Source organism: Pollachius pollachius, assembly GCF_949987615.1.
Source record: "Pollachius pollachius genome assembly, chromosome: 8".
Lineage (NCBI taxonomy): Eukaryota > Metazoa > Chordata > Actinopteri > Gadiformes > Gadidae > Pollachius > Pollachius pollachius.
The window spans coordinates 14797661-14821660 of record NC_136941.1 but is presented as its reverse complement, the minus strand read 5'-3'; the positions used below and the strand labels follow the sequence as shown (position 1 = coordinate 14821660).

At 47.2% G+C, this 24000-nt stretch overlaps 1 protein-coding gene across 5 annotated transcripts in view; it reads right to left on the bottom strand.

Moving 5' to 3' along the window:
- The window catches only part of LOC307079221 (membrane-associated guanylate kinase, WW and PDZ domain-containing protein 1-like), a 78199-nt gene that overhangs the window by 17476 nt on the left and 36723 nt on the right, over window positions 1-24000 (bottom strand). For 3 of the 5 annotated variants that reach the window (XM_079741391.1, XM_079741394.1, XM_079741392.1), the window contains exons 3-13: window positions 17768-17887; window positions 16384-16572; window positions 14764-14986; window positions 13344-13418; window positions 12725-12786; window positions 10850-10907; window positions 9997-10091; window positions 9212-9334; window positions 8232-8417; window positions 7405-8031; window positions 1052-1086 (exon numbers count right to left, since the gene is read on the bottom strand). In XM_079741391.1, the coding sequence (XP_079597517.1) occupies window positions 1052-1086; window positions 7405-8031; window positions 8232-8417; window positions 9212-9334; window positions 9997-10091; window positions 10850-10907; window positions 12725-12786; window positions 13344-13418; window positions 14764-14986; window positions 16384-16572; window positions 17768-17887 (1793 nt within the window). Of the gene's footprint in view, window positions 1-1051; window positions 1087-7404; window positions 8032-8231; window positions 8418-9211; window positions 9335-9996; window positions 10092-10849; window positions 10908-12724; window positions 12787-13341; window positions 13419-14763; window positions 14987-16383; window positions 16573-17767; window positions 17888-24000 lie in introns of all 5 variants that reach the window. The other 2 variants (XM_079741393.1, XM_079741395.1) reach the window with 1 other exon arrangement.

Genomic DNA, 24000 nt, shown 5'->3' with positions numbered 1-24000 from the left:
AGGGGGCGGCGCAATTGGGTGAGGTATGCCCCAATCCCCAACCCCACCCCCCTCCCAAACAGCACGACCCTGTAATCCTCAAGGGTGGGATTGATTTGATGGAGTTTACAGCCCTGCCAGTACCCCTCCTCTGTGTGCCGTATTGATTTAATCAGGTGGAGCTAAGTTTGAGCCTTTAAACTCTCCCCCCCCCCCCCCCGACAGAACATGATCCCCCGTCCTTAAGAGACCCGTCTTCATCCTACCCTCCCTACTCTACCTGCCCACACACTCCTACTACCGTGCTGCTGGATGTCTGGATGACCAGACCCAGCCCACCTCAGGGCCCACCCATCAGGGCGGCCCCCCGACCAGGGGGGGGGGGGGGGGGGGGGGGGGGGGACACCGCTCTGCCTCCGTCAGCAGGTGTCAACACAGGGCTGATTGGAATAGACAAAATAAAATGGACATGGGGAAAATAACAATAAAGAGCGGTATAGGGAAAGAAGACAACAAGAGGAGAAGGAGTCTTGAGGAAATGTAGGGGGGAAGGAAGTGGAGGAGTGGAACAGATCAAATAGACGTGGTGGAGGATGAAGGGCTGAGAGGCTGAGAGGTTAAGACGCAGAGAGATAGGAAGGGGAGGATTAACAGACACACGGAGAGGGGGAAAACCCTTCACTTTAACAAGCACAATTCAAGCATGTGGCAGCAGAAATGAAAATACGTAAGGCACACACACACACACAGGGGAGAACACACTCAGGCACACCACACGCAAATACTCTCACACACGCACGCACGCACGCACGCACATGCACACACACGCACACACACAAACACACACAACCACACACAAATGCTCGCACACACACAATAATAACCACACACACACACACGGACACACACACATGCAAACACACACAAAAAACCACACACACAAACACAAACCCACACGCAAACACACATACACACAAAGAAAAGCAAACACACACACGCGCATACACACAGACACACAAACACACACACGCGCGCATCCACATCAAAGAGTGTGAGGAGCGAGGATACTCACCACCAGCTTTGGACTGCGCTTGGCGGGCACCACTCCTGAGAAGCAGTGGCAGAGAGACAGAGAGAGCATGAATGACTGCCGGTCCTCTACGGTCTGCCCCCCCCCCCACCCCCAACAAAAAACAACAACAACAACAACAAAACAAACAAACAAAACTGAACAGAGCAGGGACGCGTCTCCCCAGGACTGACGCACGCACACCGGCTCCTTCCTCTTGGAATAGCGGAGCGCAGCTGGCTCTCCTCTCTCTCTCTCTCTCTGTGTATCTCTCTCTCGTTCTCTCTGTGAGCGATGCTGCGCTAGGTTCCCTGCTTTGACGATCTGATCTCCCCCCCCCCCCACTCCCAGCATCACCAGCCCTCCCCCGACTGCTGGTGCTCTCTAACTCTACAATGCTTTCTCTCTGTCTCTCTCTCTCTCTCTCTCTCTCTCTCTCTCACTCTCTCCCATTCTCTATCTCTAGCTCTCCCGCTCTCTCTCATTTTCTCCTTCTTCCTCTCCCCCCCTTCTCTCTCTCTCTCCCTCCCTCCCTCCCTCCCTCTCTCTCTCTCTCTCTCCCTCCCTCCCTCTCTCTCTCTCTCTCCCTCCATCTCTAGCCCCCCCCCCCCCCCCCCCCCCCTCTCTCTCCAGCTTTGTTGCCTCCCCTTTCTCTCCCATCTATTAAGAGAGGAGCCGGTGATCCATCTGCATTACCGGCGCGTACATACGGGTTGCGTTGTTGCGCCGCAGTTCACAAAAAGTCCATTGCTTTCCAATGCAACGCGGCGCCGGGCTTGCCAACTTGCGTCGCAGAAATGGTTGGCATTTGCGTTTGTCTCAAGCCCCCGCGCTGCGTGTTGAAATTGCCCCGACGTGGCCGAAAAAGCACGCAGTAAACCTGACCTCGGCAGAACGCGGTGTGTAGCTGTGTTGTGTACCAAGCGGTACCGGGCGCGGGTAAAGCAGATACGTTAACGTCAACTCTCAACACAATCAGGCCGACCGATTGGACCGGGGCTGCAGCCTCCAGCTGGTCCAGCTTTACAAAGACACTCGGACACACAAAGACACGACATGCATACAAGCACACACTCTCACGCACACACACACACACACACACGCACACACACACACACACACACACACACACACACACAGCCAAGCGGCCTGCCAGCTGTGTTGAGCACAAACTGAGCACCACAACCATCACCCAAAGAGAGCGTCTGGCCTTGTGAGCATTAGATCAAAGCCAGAGGGGCATATGACCACCACCACCACCACCACCACCACCACCACCGCCGCCACCACCACCACCACCACCACCGCCCCTGCCTTTGCTTCGCCTATCCCCCCCCATCCCCCGCGGCTTCGGGATTCAACTTCGCTCAAGGCTCAAGCACTGAGAAGCCAATCCCTCTCTTCGCTCTCTCCCTCTCTCTCTTGTTGCTCTCTCTCTCTTGTTGCTAACTCTCTCTCTCTCTCTCCTCCCTTTTTCATGTGTGCCCTCCCAATCCTTTTTAAACCTCCCCCTCCATCCACCCCCCCCAAACGCTTGCATCCTCCCCCCGTCTTCTGCCTACAGTAATGCTCTCTCTCTCTCTCTCTCTCTCTCTCGCTTTCTCTCTCTCAATCTCCTTCTCAGTTTCTCTCTCTGTCTCATACACAGACACTATGCACTCTTTTACAGTCCATCACAAACACACTCTCTCTCTCTCTCTCTCTCTCTCTCTTTCTCTCTCTACCCACTTCTCTCTCTCTCTCTCTCTCTTTCTCTTCTCTCTCTCTAAGGGGAACTATATAACACCTTCTACCAAAATAGCAGTACGTCTACATTATCAGCTAACAGTGTAACACTGTATATATCACCACCAAACAAGTCGGTTACTTACATTTCTGCTGTTTGTCAAAATGCGGTCTTTCAGAGTAAAACCATTGCCAATAGGAATCAAGTCAAGGGAAGGGAATAATAAGTGAGTAAACTATTGTTTCAGAATAATACTTATCATTTGTTTAGCGTTTCTATGTCTATAATTCTATGTCTATCACATGTACTTAACGTACCAAAACCGTCTGCGCATTTGGAGCCAGGGGAATGGATATGGATTCCATAGTGTGTTAATGCACCGTTCTGCTGTCAACAACTCAGCATTCACACACTCTTCCTTTGCTAAAACTTCATCTCCAGCTATCGTGCTGCAATGGCGAAAATCATTAAATGTTAAAACTTTCTGTTACTGCAAAGCTCGTCTCCATAGACGATTCATAATTCATCCTCCTTTTTTCGACTCTTACTATCGTTCTCTCTCTCCCTCCCTCCCCCTCTCTCTCTCTCTCCCTGCCTCCATCCCTCCCTCTATCTATCTCCCTCTCTATCTCGCTGCCAGTCATGTCAGGTGGTTAGGTGAGCAGGGGTCCAGCATAACCACACTACAGCAGACCAACAGTATGAAGAAAAGTAAGTTGGAGAAGAATCAGATCCTGCACTTTAAAAAAACATAACGGCTGAAGTGCTGCAATGGGGTCATATGTTAGTTTATCTTTAGTCATAATATATACAGAATACATCAAGCATGAAACGCTGACATACGTGAACACTCGCACACACAAACAGACACACTAATAACACACACACACAAACATTTTTAGTGAAAAATAAGTTCCACTCCTCAGTCTCTCAACGATAAAAAGGAACTGCTGAAACTCAAACTGAACACAGCTAATCCGGCCATTTAAGACCCTCAGAAGTGTTTGACAGGATGCGCTCACAGCATGGCAATTACTAAAAGCCTCCCAATACAAAAGGAAAGGTAAACAAAGTGAACGGAAGAGAGAGAGAGAGAGAGAGAGAGACAGAGACAGAGAGAGAGGGTTGTGCTGCAGAGAGTTGTGTACTGTAACATAAGCCTTATGCTTGTCACCTACTGTTGAACTCTGAAATCACAAAGTATTTTTTTTCAACCAAGTCACTGTTGATTTCATTTTGTCACGCAGCATCAGAGTTAAAGACTAAAAAAAAGGCTTATCCTCATGTCTAGGGACTATATGGAAATGAGGGTGTGCAGTGCAATCCTCATGTGCACGACTGTTGGTGCACATGATGAGTGAGGTTGAGTGTCATGAGTGATCACTAAAGAGTCCTATTTCAATGTTTATCTTTTGATGCCTTTCTACTATTTTTTTTTTTGCAAATTGTTTTTTTCTTTTACAAATAAAACCCTTCACAGCGAACCTCAAAATGAATCCAATGAATTCAATGTGGAACAAGGAACAAGAATGAATTCAACCAGCCTCCTCTTCCCCTTAAACCCTGGTGCATGATGACAACAGGGTCGACACTCGGCCAGGGCAGGTGCTGCTGCACATGTGCAGAAATCTCACCAATGTTATTTTCCGTCATTCTATCGGGGTTGAGCAATGAGGAAATGTGAAGGATGTCCTCTTGTGTCAAGATCACATGGGCCAACTGACCCTCAGTGTGCTTCACGGCACCACCGTCACACTGGTGAATGTGTCCGCTCCCTGTCTCTTTCTTGATTCCTACCTCGCCCTACCGTGACTCCACTGGCTGGGGGCAGCAAACACAACAGCGATGGGTTTGTGGCTTTTCAATAGAGGTGTGTTAGTAGTGTTGCTGTGAGTTGTGGGGATGTTTTTTTAAACTGAACAAAAAACAGAGAATAACTAGCGGGCTCTTCAACATGTGTGGATGTGAACGGTGAAAACAATCGATCAGTGAAAGCAGAGGCCTTGAACGCTCTGTAAAGGTTAGTTTTGCCCTCTTGTTGGAATGAATGACAGCTCAACAACCCATTAAACATGAAGAATGTGTAATTTTGGTTGGTTTGGCGAAATTATAAAAATTATTTTACCTAAATATTCTGCTCCAGTATTTTGTATTCCTCATCAGCGCCTTCCTCTTTTATATATTCCCAATATTTTCACCTTCTGCCCTCCCGCTGTCACCCTGCTGCATCCTAATCTCTCTCTCTTTCCCTCTTTTAATCGTTTTTTCCACTCCTGCTCTCTCAGGGGACATGCCTAGCAGAGGGGTTGGGGAGTATTGTCATGGCAACCAACGGGGATAGGAAGGTAAGATGGAGGATAGTCTTACAATGCCTGTAACAAGGAAGGGAAATGCTGGTCCAAATGCTTTGATGTTACCGAAATCCAGAGGAAATGTTGTTTATTAGAACTAACCGCCGAAGCTACAGGACACACTCACGATGTATCTTGTATCTTCACATAAGAAGACAGAGTAGCCTACACCACCATCTAAAAAGACATGAAGTAACCTGTAGCATAAGCGTTGCTTCTATTGAAGAAACCGTCACACATGGCTTCCCACGTAAAATTGTGATGAGTAGATGAATAAATTATGATTATATAATCACACATTTGAATATGCATTAATTGTGCATTTCCCTCTGATGTTGTGTCATCCTTTGGCAAAACTTTTATTTTTTTCTTCTTAATTGTGCTCCCCAAGGAGAGGATGAATTAGAATAACTTTGGTTGAAAGAGACCTCTCCAAACTGCCTTGGCTCTAAGCTACACCTTAAAGTGATGAGTCACAGACAAGGCTCCTCCTCGTTCTTCTTCTTCCACCAGTCCTCCACTAGACATCCTCAGTACAGTAATCCTAGATGGAACAGCACCTGATGCTCTTGATCCCCCCATTGTCCCCGTCTGCTCCCCCCTGCTCTCACAGGGAGAGAGAGAGATTGTCCGCTGCAGCCTTAGCATTACATTCATGCCGTTCACCATCTGCCCTTCAAGGTCAGTGTATGACCAGCTGCCAACCCGACATATCAACCTCCAATCGTTGCATCCTTGCAAATATCTCCTCTGCGGTCTCGAGACCACACCGGCTGCCATCTCTGACTCTACCTACCACCATGTATCGGTACAGACAAAGAACTTGTTTCAGTTACCTTCCTGGGGTCCCTCTGGTGTGTGGTCAACTCCTGATTCCTCATCATCTGGCCACTGAGCTGACGCCACACAGCCATAGCAACCAGGCGTCAAAGCTAAAGATGGACATGATCCTAAGTGCCAATGGTGCTTCTACCGTGTATGTATTTCCTTTGTCTAAACCTGTCCATCATCCCTGCCTCATTACCAGGACTTTCCTTAACAATTACACACACACACAGACAGACACACACACACACACACACACACACACACACACACACACACACACACACACACACACACACAAACACCATCCCGAGTGTGACATTTAACACAGTACATGCAACATTATTCCCCGGTATATACAAGGTCAGCTCATTAGTTGGCCTAATTGATGTAGGTTGCATATCAAAGCACATCCCATAATGGTTATATGGACCACTTGGCACCGAAAGCAATTTACAGGTAATGACACTGATCATGAAGAAGATAGACCTTTCACGGCATGCAGTAGCCTATATTCCTGCAAATAATTAATCTAGTTTATTCTGGTTTAGGCATAGAAGCAGATTTGCCTCGGAGTGATTTTAGCACAGATGTGACCTCTAGGCAAAAACAAGTAGGACACTAGATGTTGTGTAGTTATAAGCAGTCTTTCAGTGCACAAGGACGATAATAACTGTGATGCGCTTCCTTTTCTTTCCCTCTCTCTCTCTGTCTCCCCAAGGTAGCAGGAGAGAGAGAGAGAGAGAGAGAGAGAGAGAGAGAGAGAGAGAGAGACAGACGAAGATAGGAAGTGGACTTTTTCATTCTACAACGTCAACATTCACAATAGAGAAATGTCCCTGACCTAATGTGCACATCCTACTCATTCTACCCCTCCTTCTCCTCCTCCACCTCGCATTCATTCCTCCCTCTCTCCCTCTTTCTCGCTCTCTCTACTCATCCTCCTACTCTTTCACTCCACTCATCCACTCATCCAATTCTTGTTGAAGTGGAGTATGATTGACGATGTGCTCTCTCTCAATGTGCTTCTTTCTTTTTCAGTCCAACAAATTAAACGAAAACCTTGTTTCTGATAAAACCGGATAAACACTGAAAAAAAAAAAATACTTGGAAGGAAAGAAAAAAGCCTCAGTGTTCGGCGTTGACTTTTTGACTCGCTGCTTCTTCGCCTTAGCCCACGTCGGCCCTTACGCACTGAACTGTGCCTCTCACAGTCAGCCTCCAGCTTCATTTTACCGTACAGCTTTAACCTATGTTTAACCAGTTGAGCACAACAAGATACAAAATCTCTTTTCCGGGCCAAGATAAGCAGCGCGTGATGATAAGCAGTCATTACAAAAAAAAAACGAACAAACCGACCTAAAGAACAACACACAACCAAAAATCCACAACAACAAAACAACAAAAGAGACCGTCGTCCTGTAAAGGAATGGCACAGGGGGGGGGGCCCTTACCTCTCTGCACCAGCATGGTGACCTCGCTGCCCCGGGGACACTTGCTCAGCAGGTCCACCACCTGGTTGTGGCTCATGTTCTGCACGTTCCTCTTGTTCACCTCCATGAGGATGTCGCCCTCGCGCAGTCCCCGGCAGCGCGGGTAGTCCACGATCTGCTTGACCCGCTGGCCCCCGCCCGTCAGGCTGTCGGCGATGGTGAACCCGAAGCCCTTGTCGCCCTTCTCCATGTGCACCGTGATGAGCTCCGGCTGCGTGGCGATGGACGACGCCAGGCTCTGCACGTCGCTGGGGTAGCCGCCGTGCGAGCCGTTGGACGCCGCGTCCCCCGACGGGCTGTGGGGCCGGGGGTCCCGCATGCCGTTGGGCGGGCCCCCCTGGCCACCGTGGCCCGAGGGCGAGTCGTACGCCTCCTGGCCCCCGTTGACGATGATGGGCTCCTTGTCCAGGATGGCCACCGAGGTCACCAGGCTTGTGTTGGGGTCGTCGGGGTCGAAGGGCAGCGGGTAGCCGCGGCACAGCGCCAGGTCCACCATGGAGCCGATGGGGATGGACTGGAAGATCTTCACCACCTGGGCGTGGGTGTAGCCCAGCACGATGGTGTCGTTCACGCTCACTATCACGTCACCTGGAGGGGAGGTAAGCATCATTGTTCAAACACAAATGTCGAATGCTCACTCGTGAGAATGGCTGATTGTACACAATGGGAAAACAATGTATTATAGTGTGAAATACACTAAGAGAGCGAAATGGTCTGATCTGATCTGAAAGGCAGGATTCAGTTGTAGGAAAACAACGCCCCCTGTGGACAGCGATAGAGTACTGCACCTGTCTCCATCTTGCCATCTACAGCCGCGGGCCCGTCCAGCACCAGACTCTTGATCTGCAGGAACTCGTCTGGCTCGTCGCCCCCGACGACGGTGAAGCCGAACCCACGGCGGCTCTTCTTCAGCTTGGTGTTGATGAAGGTCCCCTTCAGCTCGGCAGGGTTCCGCGTGAAGAACGGCTTCCCTCCTGCAGAACAACACCGTGATATCAGACACAAACGGCACGAGGGACCCGCTGTGGCGGGGGGAAAGAAGCGCTAGGGGCACCTTTCTCCCCGCCTGTGGGAAGCAAACCGCAGCTACATGAAAGTGAACTGTAGCATTCCTTGTTTCGAGGAAGATTATTATTAACCAGTGGATTTGGACCAGTCAACGTGACGCAATTTCTTAACTCTGAGGCTTGAACCAGTGTTAAAGGGGACATATTATACCACCAGGTGTGAGTGTGATTAGCCTTACAAGCCGTTTCGAAAATCTGCCCCATATGACATCACTAGTGGGCGTGTCCACCTAGATCTGTGCTGGATAGATCAGTCTACCAGCCTACCCAGTGGACTGAAGTAAACGTTGCTCATCTATGCAGCACAGATCTAGGTGGACACGCCCACTAGTGATGTCATATGGGGCCGATTTTCGGGACGGCTTGTAAGGCTAATCACACTCACACCTGGTGCTATAATATGTTAACTTTAAGACCCTTTGGATATTGACACAGCTTGATAAGGAATCTGTCTTCCTCTTGTTATAACTGCTGTACATTCAGGTTTACTGGAATGTAAGGTTCATTGTTGAGCCATAAATTAAGAGTATCCATAAGTGGAGTTTTGTGGCGGGTTAATGATTTCCGTTTAGTTTCCAATGAGGATGAAGTGGTGTGCCGGGGGTCCACATAAACAGAACCATCATAAATCAATATGTATCGTTCTTGGACCGCGTCCAATGCAGCGCTACTGGTGAATGATCGCAGTGTAAGAGACTTACTCTTGGAGGCTCCGGGGCCCGGGGGTAATGGAGGGGGGACCTGGGGGTCCCGGTACGTTTCCAGGTGGTTGGGGTTAAAGTTAGCCAGAGGGGCCCCCACCGAGGCGTGCTCCTCTATCCACTCTGCAGCATGAGAGAGCGGGCGGCGGGCGGGGTTAGTCCACATGCACACACATCACACAGGATGTATGTGCATGCTCACAAACACAACACGAAACAACACGCCGACAAACACACGCACACACACACATACGTATAAACAGACGGATATACATATTCTTCATTTAGCAATATTAAGGAAAGGCAAAAGGTTAATTAGTTAATCTGTTATCGTTGGCTCACACCCAGTTACTGGTCTCTTCTTGTCAAACATATGAAGAGTGCAATTATTTTTCCATTATTTATTATTCTCAGATATTAATAAAGCAAGCTTGAAATCTGCAAGTCTCCAACCACCGCTTATTGGCAAAGGAAGTACTGAAAGCCATGAATGTCTTAACAGAGAACATAGAATGAGACAGCGTTTATGACGTTATGTAAATCAAATCAAACGCATGACAGGAACCTTTGGGCCAGCTTCGTTTGAATGAACCGTTCTCAGTGCCAGAACATTAACGCCTGTTTCCCCTCAAACCTCCCCCCCCTCCCACACTAAATAAAACTCAAAGCTGGCCCAAACTCCAGGAAACACAACACGCAGCAGGACAAGACGCTGGACAAACATGAAGAAAGAAAGAAACGGTGCCGTGCCAGGGCTGGAAACGAACCTCGAATGTACCGCTCACCTTCAGGAGGCTGCGGCTGGTGCTGGTGATCCAGGTGGCCCCGCCGGCGGACCTCCATCACAGGGTTCTCGTACTGGGTCTTCCTGTTGATGTGACTGGGGGAGCAGAGGGGAGGGGGGGAGAGTGGAGCAGAGGGGAGGGGGCGCGATGGTGGTGAGGGAGGGATAGATGAATGGATGGGAAGAATGGGGGGAGGTGAGGGAAGGATGGAAGGGGGGAGGTGGGGGGAGGGAGCGAGGTGAAGGAGTGGGAGGGAGGTGAGGAAGGGAAGGATGGGGGGGTCAGTGGGAGGGAGGGATGGGGGGAGGTTGGAGGGAGGGAGGGTGTTGTGGGAGATGAATAGGAGGAAGGTGAGTCAGGTGTGGGAGGTGTGGGAGTTGAGGGAGGTGAGGGAGGTGAGGGATTGGATGGGAGAGAGGGAGGGTTGGAAGATGAGAGAAGAAAGAAGTGATTCATTGGTTACAGGTAGTAATTGGAAAAATATGTGCAGTCAAGACATAATGTTTACAAAAATGGATCCCACATGCGACCACAAAAAACAACCTCGAGAAGCTATGTTCGATTCAAACTGGATTCTCTCGTGAAGCTCGGTCAATGTGGTCAATCTATCAACTGCCCCGGAAGATTACTTCCTTGCTGTGCAATTTTGAAAGTGTCAACAACGGCTCCTCTGACACGTACTGATTTATCCGTGTGTATAAAACAGAAGGCAGCCTATGCGTCTATGGTGGATTTTACAGGTAGGTAATGTGCATACTTGAAAGATGTAGTTCGGCCTAGTAAATATGAGGTGTCTTTCTAAGATGTTTTGTTGTTGTGTGGGGAAGTTCGGGGGGCGGAGAGTTCAACTCACTCCACATAATAGACGCCGTACACGGGGTCGTCTATCCTCTCCCATCCTGGAGGCAGCTCTGAAAGGAAGACACATCGTGTTTAGTTAGTACACAAACTGGTAGCACGTGTACGTCCACAATGTTCCTACTCTCAAGGTCCTCTCCGTCTGAGCAATCAAACTTGTATAGTATTTTTTGAGTTAACCCTGTGGAATAAGCCCTCTGAGATTCCAGCAGTTAAACATTGTACATTGTACATTGTAAACATCTTTCTTTTTCTGCTAAAAATGAATGGGATAAAGATGGCACATTTCATTGATGTTTGCGCTTTCGGACTCCTTATCGTCACTAAAGAGAAATCCCGGTCAAGGCCAGTGTTCTTCTGAATGCTAACTTTGTACTCTGGAGTTATTGTCCGACATTTAACATTTTACCTCCCAAAAATCGACTTTCATTTAGGAGGGTATGAGGGTATGAGTCAGTTACAATTCCCCTCTCAAATATCCCTGCATTTATTTAAACAAACTATTCACAATTGCAGTTATATAACTGTCCCTGATATGACTTTTCACAGAGAAGAACCAAATTTTTCTCTTTTAAACTCACAAAGCAAGAACCAAATAATAACTTCTGAATAACAACCACAACGGGAGACAAGAGTCTTGTCGGGAGACAAGAGTCTAAGTATTTCTCTCCATGAATTTCACATCGTTTATAGACTCCAGCAGGCGTTTATCACCAGGTGTTAAGCAAAGACGTTTAAATGTCACTGTATGCCAAGTTCAGTCACTTCAATTCAACCATGAATTCAAATGTGAACCCGTAAATATAAGCACATACACACGCAGCTACACAAGGGGCATGTAAGAACACACACACACACACACACACACACACACACACACACACACACACACACACACACACACACACACACACACACACACACACACACACACACTATTGTTTGATTTTATCATTAATCTATTTTCCAGATGATAGGCTGACATAAAAGCTCTGTTAAAACTTTTGCATTAGCCAGGACTTTCACATAATCAATAACACAAACTTTCTCCAATTGCCTCAAAGCTGTCTTGCAGAAGCAATAGGGGTCAACAGAAGGCCAACGTTAAAGCTATGAATGTGTCTAGGACTTTATCCAATCTCCAAAGTTGTTTGTTCCACCGTCAAATGGTTGGGAATCAATGGAGCGCATTCTGTTTCTTAAGACCAATTTTTCATATTTTTCGAGGGAGCTTTCAGTCCATAAATCAATCGCAGTCATCAGACAAGAAAATACAGAAAAAAAAATAACACATTCCAGACATGCTCTTCCACGCGAAAAGAAGGATCGTTCCTGTCACTCACGAATGTGAACAGTGGGTGCCCGCACGCCATTCATTTCCCCATTTTCAATTCAAAAGACCTGGAGTTTTCCCTCATGCAACTGATGCGTATGATCCGGATAGGACTGCTATGAGACGGATTCTATCGGAGGCAAAGCAGCACTCTCATGTGTTCTCATGAAGCAGCACCACTGTAGCCTTCAGGAGGAACACGCTGCGCTTTAATGTGGAGTGAGGGTGCGATGCCTTAGAAAGATCAAGACTTCAAAGTTCAAGAGAGAGAAAGAGACACTGAGAGAGAGAGAGAGAGAGAGAGAGAGAGAGAGAGAGAGAGAGAGAGAGAGAGAGAGAGTCTTTAATGTTATGAATTTGTATCTATATTTACTTCATGCATTATCTACTATTTATTAATATTTTATTTATTTTTATTTGCATGCTTTGGCAACATGTTTTCTTTTCATTTGAGTGTAATGCCAATCAAACTTTATCCATTCAAGACAGAGAAAGGGCGGAGAGAGATAAAGAGAAACGGTCATTAAAGCTACATACCTAAATCACTCTCCAGGTCCTCAGTGTGAATCCCTTCTTCTCCAAGTTGAAGAAAGGATGCAACAGTTATGAAGTAAAGGAACAGCAGGGGGCGGTAGGGAGGTAGAGGACAGGAGTCGCAGAAAACAAATACATTGAGAGAGAAGAGGAGAGAGCAGGGGCAGGCCGGGGAGGAGAGAGAAACACAGTTCCCTTAATCTCAAGTCTAGATTCACTGCAAATAATATCAGTCATGCAAAACGACAGAATGAAGAATAATAATAATAGTTGTATGAAATTGTGAAATTTACAATATTGCCACTGGATGGTGCAATTTCTTAATATGTGTATTCCGGCAATTCGTTTTATATGTTTTTGTGTCAGCAAATCTAAAAATGGGGGAGATTCTTACAAAGAGATGTGACTGGGGGAGCAGAGGGAGATGTGACTACAAAGAGATGGAGGGAGATGGTTTCACCGGCTGTATACTCATACAAATGCAATGGCCACGCAATACACTGACATCCCAGCCGGGATTAAGAGTAAAATCGACTGATTCAGAGAGCAAATGGGTCAGGCTAAAATTAAAACCTGTGAAGTCAGGGAGCTTTTTTTAGCGGAGCAGAGATGCAGCTTACCATCGTCATCACACTCTTCCAGAGGTTTGGAGGCCTTGTCTCTGGGATCCAGCCACGATGTGGTCTTTGTGTTATGACTGGAAGGAAATAGACACAAAACTATTACAACTGAATCACACGCCAGTGGTAGCATTGTGAATACGTGCCATCTATCGAGGTACCTGGGGTCAATTATTTTAAAGTTTTGTCCATATAAAGGGTCAAATTGAACTGCCCTATATTTAGACACCAAGACTGTTACTTATCAAGACTCAAAGAAACTCAAAAAATAACCTGGCTTTCCTTGTGTATGGATCGATGCTGTAAAAAGACCATGTCCAGGAGAATAACCGACAAACCAAAAAAAAAAACAGAGATACAAATTCGCAAATTGTAACGCTTTGACCTGTCGGCGTGGGTGTGCCGGGCCGTAATGAGGGCAGAGGGCTGGGAGAGGGTCAGGTGACCCCTGCAGTGATCTCCTTACAGATCAGGGCATGGACGGATTAAGAGGCAGGCCCTGGAGAGTAGAGGCAGAAGGCACCACCACCACCACCACTACCACAACCAGCACCACTACCACCACTACCGCTCAACTACTGCATCCACTACCACTACAACTTCCACTACCGCCTCCACTACCACCACAACCTCCACTACCGCCTCCACTACCAACACTACCTCCACTACCGCCTCCACTACCACCACAACCTCCACTACCGCCTCCACTACCACCACAACCTCCACTAACACATCCACCACCACCACCACCATCACTGCCGCCTGCAATACTGATTCCACTAACACCTCCACTATTGCCTCCACCAGAGCCACCACAACCTCCACTACTGCCTCCACTACCAACACCAACGCGTCCACCACCACCACCACCACCATCACCAACACCACCACCTCCACCACCATCAGTATCACCACCCCCAACCTCTACAACCACAACCACCACCACCACCACCACCATCACCACCACCACCATTACCGGCATCACTATCCCCCCCAACAACACCACCACCAGGACCAACGGCTGGACTGACATGAAATCAGTCGTGCTGGCAAGATAAACCCACCAAAGGGCCAGGGACCCACTCTGAGTTGTGCCACAACAGTCCCATAGAGGCTTTCTGTTTTGCTCCTGCCCTGGGGTAGACAATTCAGAGCGACTAAAGAGTACGCCAGACTGATACAAACACTGCTTTTGTCCGATAAGAGCCTTCAATGTCCCCGGAACTAGCACATTTAGAACACACTTCATTTTATTCATCTGCGCTAAATAGCCCGTTTGTTGGTCTGTAATGTTTCTCCTAGAGCGTCGCATGCCTTCACACGCTACGTCCCAACGTGATATTCCTTTCCCGGACACTAAAGGGTATCTTATCTGATCTCAGCACATAGCACAAGGAGCCCCGGGCGGGGGTCCGTACGTACTCTATGAAGTAGAGCTCTCCGTTCTCCGTGTAGGCCATCTCCCAGTTGTCCGGCAGTGGCCCCAGGGGGTCCTCGGGCGAGGCCTGGGGCTCGGCCAGGGTCTGCTGGCCGCTGTCGGCGGTGGAGGTGGGTGCATTGTTCAGACCGTAGGAGGGAGCGTTCTCACGGGCCGGGTACGGGCGCAGCACGCCGCCGCGGCTCTCGTCCGGGTCAGTAGGGTTACCTGTGCACAGCAGGGGAGAGGGGAAGAAGCTACGCACTAAGGTTCCTGGGCAACGGGCACGACACACACATGGGCACACGCACACACACACACACACACACACACACACACACACACACACACACACACACACAGACACGCACACAATAGGAAAGGCGGGAAAGAAATCGGCAGGTTTATGTGCATGCGAGCAACGAGATGAACAAGGCAAAAGATGCGACGACACATAAAAAATATTTGTGTTGTCAAACTTGATCTCCGCTGAGGTGATGATTCATATGGATGAAGCACAGTGCCAACATACTTCACCCTCTGGCCCCTCCCCCGTGCAATCTTTGGCCCGCCCCCTGCCCTATTTAAGTGCATTGAATGGGGGCCTGGGATATGCTAATTCCTTCAGGAACTGTCTCTTCAAAACTCTTTACTAACCCCCCGCCCCCCCACCCCCAGCCGTTCACCCCTGCATCACCTCCCCTCCCCTCTAAACCCCTCTCCCACACTCCCCCCGGGCTCTCTTTCTCCCAAGCATCTATAAACCTGAACTACCCTCAACACCCCCCTCCCCCCCCCCCCCCCCCCCCCGTCCCTTCATCCCCCCTCCACCATCTTCCCAGAGCTGGCCCGCCGTCCTTCAGTACTTCCGCGGGGGCCTTTCAGGCCTGATCTCATGCTAATGCAACACATTGGCAGACTGGCCGGGGCACACAGAGGAGGCATACATCCACCACATCAAGCGGAGAAGGGGAAAGAAATAAACTAACGCCAGTAGCTACTCTCTCACTCGTTCGCCTCCAAAAACACAGGGCTGCACTGACCCAGGGGAATAGACTGTTGCTACAACCGTCTAGTCAATTAATAAAACAATATAACGAATAATTCAAAGCACTGAATGACACATGATAATCAAGCGTGTTCTGCTATAGTAACAATGGAGAGGTGTGGAGAGCAGGCGGACTCTGTGAACCTCTCGTCCTCCATTAGTAAGAAAGACCTCTCTCGTCTACCCTGCCCTCGCTCCCACCCGCAGGTAGATGGCGCTGTTGCGAGTCTCGCAGAAAGAGATCGGCATCACAAAGACATGATGTAACTAGCAGACACCCAACATAGAGCAGAGGGGAGCAGCAAAACATACACACATGTGTTTACACACACACTTATATACACAATCGCGCACACAGAAATAGAGCAAAATAGCCCTATGTATGTATATATATATATATATATTCATAAGCCAAGCAGAGATACACACAAACAGAAACACATCATCCACAGTGTGCTGTAAGACCCTAACACCACTGCACATACACAGACACCCCAACAACCACCACACAAACACACCGACCTGTTTCCTCCCCCCTGATAGGTCACAAGCCGAGGCTACACCCCCTCCTTCGTACCTGTAAAACTGTTGTTCATTTCCGAGGCCAGGTCGTCATCGTCGTGGTCAGCGGGCGCTACGCGGGCGTGTTGCATGTCATGGTAGGACCTGGTGCGCTTGGGGGTCGACGGCTGGGGGCCCGCATCACCCAGAATCAGCGCCCCAATAAGGGGCTGCCTGGGCGGCTTGGGGGTCCCATAATAGTTACCTAGGCAACGGGGAGACGGAGACAGAGAAATAGAGAGAGGAGCAGAGAGAGAGAGAGAGAGAGCATTAGCATGCCTGACGGAGGACAAGTGAAAAGGGAAGACGGGGGAGGGCGAGAGCAAGAGGGGGAGAGTGTGGGGGGGGGGGGGGGGTTGAGAGGAATAGAATAAGGTAGGAGGGAGAGGGAACAAGGACACAGGAGGGATAGAAGCGAGAGGGTCTGTGAAATCTCCTTATCCTAGTCAGAGAGAAAGAGAGAGGGAAACCTAGAGAAACCGAGAAAGAGAGAGAGAGAAAGCTGGAACACAATGTCTCCTGAAATGTTATAACGTAAGCAGCTGGTAGGGAATGCAGGGCTGGGATTGGGAAAGCAATGGCATCCAGTGGTAGGGTCTAGCATCTAGTATAAGAGCCCCTGAAAAATACAGCTCTCATATACCATAATAAATAAACATGAATTCATTCAAGTAGTTTTCTAAAAGGTAAAAAAGAAATTTGAATTCATATTGAAGGGATTTAAGTTAAATATCCCTTGGACGCAAATGAAAAAGGAAACGCCAATGATTCATTAAATACTGAAATAAGATATCATGTTATAAATGTCCACAGCTAAGTTTTGCAGTATCTTTCCGGGCGGGGGAAGGCTGTTGACTCCCATGGCCAGGTATTTGACATTGTCAGAAACGTGCCAACACACAGTAGAATGCTGCCAAGAAGATTAACGCTGTGACATTTATTCTCCCTGTCCCACGTAATCACACACACACACGCACACACACACACACACTTTCACGCGTACACTCAAACACCAACACAGCACACAAACATTCATAGTATTGCCCACAGAAAGTAAATAAATGCAGCAAACACCCACATAAACATTCCTACATACACATCCCTAAGCGTCTGCACACACACACACAGACACACACACACTGGTTTTAGCCAGTAGGGGACTAAGCACTGTGCCACTGTGGCCCAATCAGGTTGAGTAGGGCAGATGTGGAGTGACCTGCCACTACTCTCTCCGCGATACAGGATCTAATCGGAATTCAACCGAGCACTAAACCTTACAACTGGCCTTTGTGTCATAAAAAACACCCACAACAACGTGTTGATCGCCCCCAACGTCGCACCCCAACACATGACCTTTACGGGTGCACGGGCGTGACGCCTTGGTTCCTCCTCGCGCTCACCTTCATACGTTCCTATCTCCAGAAGCGTTCCAGTCTCATCAAGCTCCAGGAAGTCTTGAACGGACAGGAAGTTGTAATCGACCCCAGAGACCTCTCCGTGACGAGGAGGGCGGGTCGTACCTGAGCACACGAACAAAACACAAACAAAGAATAATTAATGCTAATCAACAGCAAATTGCAAACATGAGTAAGCCTGTTTAAGTATTGAAGGGAAAAACACATTTACTTGATTCCTGGCCCCTTCTCTCAAAAGTGCCGACAGCATAGGAATACTACATTATAGGCATCTCGCAAACGTTCCTATTTTGGCAACATCCCTTTGTTTGTTTCATTTTGAGCTGGCGCCAGCACTTCCAGAAGCAGAAAACAGTGCAATCCAAGGCCACGAGTGAAATTGTGATCAGTTTGTTGGGCTGGAAGTTGGCAGTGTATTGCTCTGCGCATCATTTTCATGAGACATTAACAGAGCTCATCTCACACACCTCTATTAAGCTCTGCACCTGATGTGAACCTGAACACTTTTGAATGAGAAAACAATGTGGATGTGATGCGTAGAAACACACAGCACCCTTACTGACATTACTGTTAAATTATGTAATTTCAAAAGTTTGGACTAGCAACAATCAGTTAGCAGAATGTTGCTAGTCCACAGCACAATATTATGTCTTCTAGTTTTGGAAAAACACATATTTCTGCACCAAAGCCCCCCTGACGCTATAAACTACTGTATTTTGGTAATAACCATGATACTTATATTGTCACGTTTGATGGGACTGCAATATGAGATGTTAAAGCCTTATTTTCATGCATAGGCCATATAAATTCAAATCAATAAAACAGTTGCAGATTAGAGGCTTGACACAATTCCCCATGTGGCAACCCCTCCTGTTGAGAAAGGGGGGAGGGGAGGGGAGCGGGAGGAGGGGGGAGGGAGGGATGGAGGGAAGAAGGAAGAGAGGAAGGGGGTAGGGATCGAAGAAGGAAGGGTAGAAGGGGGGAAGGAGGGAGGGAGAAAGGGGGGAGGAAGGAAGGAGGGAGGAAGGGAGGAAGGTGGGGTTTGGGTTGTGGCCTTATCCATCCAAATGTAAATTGCTATGTTAACTATCCATAGCCTGATCCCTCTGTGGGAGTTAATGATTAGAAGAATACTGTGTTTCTCTTTCTTTCCTTAAGAACGACGAGGTCCATTACAACAATGAGGGGAGCTGGGCGCAAACAATGGAGACAGGGTGCATTGTGTCTCTCACTCTCCTTCTACCAAGACGGCGGGGAGAGAGAGAGACAGAGAGGGAGAGAGAGAGAGAGACAGAGAGAGAGAGAGAGAGAGAGAGAGAGAGAGAGAGAGAGAAAGAGACAGAGAGAGAGAGACAGAGAGAGAGAGAGAGAGGGAGAGAGAGAGAGAGAGAGAGAGAGAGAGAGAGACGCCACACCTACCAGATGGCTGAGGATGAAGTAGAAGACCGTCTGCGATTAGAGGAACAAACACAATCACACAAACACACACACACACACACACACACAAACACACATACACATACAAACGCAAATACACACACACACGCGCACACACACACACACACACACACACACACACACACATACATAAACACACAAACACAAGCACAAATACACACACGCAGACGCTCACACACACACACATGTATCAACACACAAACACACACACAGACATGCACACAAACACACATCTACAAATACACATACACACACACATGCACGCACACACACACACACACATACACACACACACACACACACATAAACACACAAACACAAGCACAAATACACACACGCAGACGCTCACACACACACACATGTATCAACACACAAACACACACACAGGCATGCACACAAACACACATCTACAAATACACATACACACACATGCACGCACACACACACACACACACACACACACACACACACACATAAACACACAAACACGAGCACAAATACACACACGCAGACGCTCACACACATACACATGTATCAACACACACACAGGCATGCAAACAAACACACAACTACGAATACACAAGGACACAAACACTCATACAGAGAAACATAAAACAACACACACACACACACACACAAACACAAATAAACGCACGCATGTACGCACATGAACAAATACACAAAAACACACACATACACTAAAAAACACATACATCCTCGCACACACACACACACACATACACGTGTACATGTTAAGCGCATCATAAGCAGTGTGGACATGGCCATCTCGGGGGGAGCAGAGGGATCTGCAGCCACACACACAGTGGCCTGGATCAATCTGAGCCAGCACCACGGCTACTATCCTGTACCCTGTTCCCTCAAACATTATCTACACTTGGCCTCACTTCTGGTAAAAAGATACACGATAGTGGAGACACGTTTTGTCAGTGTAGCCTTTTTAATGATATCAGCTATCCAACAATGAACACAAAAACTGTGTCACCGTATCAAAAACGGATCACTTTACCTGACTGTACGTTTATTGTTGTTATTTATTATTATAATTTGTTACTTTTTATATACACTGGGTTTAGATGATCCTATTTGTGTTTATATTTTGTTCAATTGTCCTGTTTTTCTGTGGGGGAGGTATCAATTTGAAGACATGAAAACAGTAGCATTTTGATAACGTCACAGTCTCTGAATGTATTAGAAATGTTTCGTGCTATTGAAACAAAAGGGAAAAAATGAATGGCAGTGTTGTCACGAGGGTACCTGAAGTGTGTCAAAAGTGTGTCCTACACACCAAGAGCCCCCCCCCCCCCCCCTTCAGCCGTGGTGATAACGGTATCACACCCCGTTATCTCTGACAGGAATAAATAATGTTTATGCTAGCCAGGTGGCTCTTTCCTCTGACTATTTAAGTGTCCGTCTCCAATCTGCAGTCACATATTCCATTCCCTCAAGACCCACAAACGCCTGATCATGTGTAAACTCCCCACCACTGCGTTTGGTCGAAGCCCACCGCCCACCCAAACAAAGCTAGGGAACACACACACACACACACACTCACACACACAGCCACAAACACACATCATCTTCAAGAAACATCAAGAAAGAAAACATATATTATTCGCTCGTCAGAGCCACTGTTTTTTGTATTCATCCCCATAGAGACAGGGAAGAGAGCGAAGGGTTCTGGGAGTTTGAGTCATGGGCCTGGGTGGTCCCTTGGAGCGAGACGGTTGTTCTCTGTGATGACGCTGGATGGAGAGCAGGGCCTGGAGCTGTTATTCCAGGCTATCCCCCACAGTATCACGCTTTAAAGGAATGACTAATTCTGGTGGGTTGGATGTATTTTGAACACAGATTTATTATTACAATTGCTCCGTCACATGCTCGATGGGTTTAAAGAGGTGAATTGTGTTGTCATCCAGAAAGGATTAACTTTAAGACCATGGTTTATATTTTAGCTTTGTTGCATCAAAATGCAAAGCTATAGTTTAGAGTCAATGCAGCAAGGTGAAAAGTTGAAACTTGGTTTAGTCACAAAAAATATTATAATGTCAACCAATTCATTTTAACGGCCTCATTTTGGATAGAAAAAAAGTAATATCCAATCAGCAATTTTGAGATGTAGATACATTGATATTCATAATAGTGATTTCAAACATTACAACACTGTGATGAAATGACCCTGTGCAGTCTGCTGGAGAAGATTATGCAAACGCTATATTACATTGTGCTCAATTGTTTAATTTCACCTTTCTCGTGGCCTGTCTCTTATGTTCACATAACGTTAGCTCATACAGTAAATGTATTTTGATTTTAGTCAAAGGCAAGCCTAAAATTCATCCATCGTTCATCCATCCATAAGATATTTTTAACCAAAAGGAGTTTCAGCAAAATATGCAAATAGCAGTGGTAATTCATACACAATTGTGCTCAAATTGATCTGTTAGACAACTGCACTACATCCAGTTACTGCTACAACAATACACCTTCTAACATTAGTTGTTATTGTTTTGGCCTCCTACACTCGCGCCAGATACCCTTCAGTCAATAAAACTAAAGTGTGGCTCTACTGTGAATCCCTTCTGTTTTCTCTGGACCGGGGAACAAGGACTCAGCAATAATCATCAGTGACCCCGCCACTGATGAGCTAACCTTCATTGGCTGTCATCAATGGCCTCATTCTTCGTCGGGCCGTGAGAAGATCGGCTTTGAATGGAGAAATGCACTCCCTAACACAAGCACATTTAGAACCCGTTAGCATAATGTAACGCCATTGACCTACTAGAAATTAAGCGGTTTATTGCAATTTTTCATCTCACATGCTATGAAAATCTAGATACCGCCACTGTGTTTGTGGCATTTGGACATGGTGAACCATCGGTTCAGGGTGTTATAATGTTCCACAGAAACAGGACACAAAAACACACGCGTCGCTCACTCCTCGTCTACCCCAAATGTTGGCATAACAAACTTCACACCAGAGCTACAGAGTTTGAAGCACAACAAAGATAAACAAGAGACTTGAAAAACGAAGAAGCAATTCATTTTCTCTTAGTTGCAGTTATGTGACGAATATTAGCATACTATTATTGGTGATTTGTATCCAGTGTAAACACAACATGCCAGTCAATGCCTGTGACAAAAAAACTAAGAAACTATAAACCATATAACCAGTACAATGCATAAATATTGTAATGTGCTTTGGTTAAGTAGCCCATACAGACAGCCAATTTCATAATTTATATTTCTATCATGTTTAAAAACACATTGTTCTTGTACAGTACAAATGTTTACTACACCATTTCTCTCTGTACTTCTTGAATCACAACAGAAGCCACTAGGCATCATAAATCCGCTCCTATCACATCATATCACACCACATACACTTCCCTGCTACCGGGGAAGGTTGGGAAAATGGAACACTCCTCGTCCAATCAGAAGCCGCTTCTCTTTCCAACCATGACTTGAAGCAGTCGCTTTACTCCACCTCGGCAGTGAGGTAACAACTCCAACAAGACAGAGGGGGAGAGAGAGAGGTATGGCAATGGGGGCTCTCAGATGAACACAAGGACACACACAAACACACACACACACACAAACACAGACAAAAAACAATCTCGTAATGGCTATTTCAAATCCTCCTCTCTCGGAACACACGGCTGGCACTTTTTCCGCCCTCATTCTCACCTCTCTTAGTCTGATAATCATCACACCATCGTTCAGCCTCCCAGACAGTCAAACACAAACACAGCACCTCCGGCTAGCTCCGCGGCGTGCACTGTTCCGTTCCGTGCAATGGTTTTCCTTGAATGGCCGATCTCATTGCTTCTGAGAATTGGGTTGTTACACATCCAGCTTCCCTCTTTCTGTCTCCCAAGGCTGAACTCTATTCCAACATGCATGTGTGAGAGCATGACGTAGAGAGCACGAGAGAAAGAAAGAGAGAGAGAGAGAGAGAGAGAGAGAGAGAGAGAGAGAGAGAGAGGGGGGGGGGGGGGAGAGGTAGAGAGAGAGAGAGATTGATCTTAGCACTGCTAACTGGATAAGGAAGCAGAGGAGAAGCTCAGGGTGGCTTTGTGTCTTCTGTCACGTCATCTACACTGTGTCTTCCATCTGCCACTAAAAATATGACATCAGCACAACCAGTGTGTGCACAGACATAAAAACAATTGTGCGCAGATTTGAACTCCATAACTATCTCATAGATTGAGATGTAAGGGAGTGGGACATACACAAAACCATGCACACAAACACACACACACAAAATCACACTCACACATGGATAGATAGATGGATGGATAGATGGAGAGGTAGAGAGGTAGATAGATAGATATAGATGGATAGATACATAGATAGATAGATAGATAGATAGATAGATAGATAGATAGATAGATAGATAGATAGATAGATAGATAGATAGATAGATAGATAGATAGATAGATAGATAGATAGATAGATAGTTGGATAGATAGATAGATAGATAGATAGATAGATAGACAGACAGACAGACAGACAGACAGACAGACAGACAGACAGACAGACAGACAGACAGACAGACAGACAGACAGACAGACAGACAGACAGACAGACAGATAGATAGACAGATAACAGAGAGACGGATAGAGAGCATACATATACATTCTGTGTGTTAATAGCAGGTGGTTTCAAATCAGTTTCTGTCCTGGCTGGCATGGCATTAAACGCTCCACCACAGGGGACCTGTGTCCCTCATTTAGCACATTTGA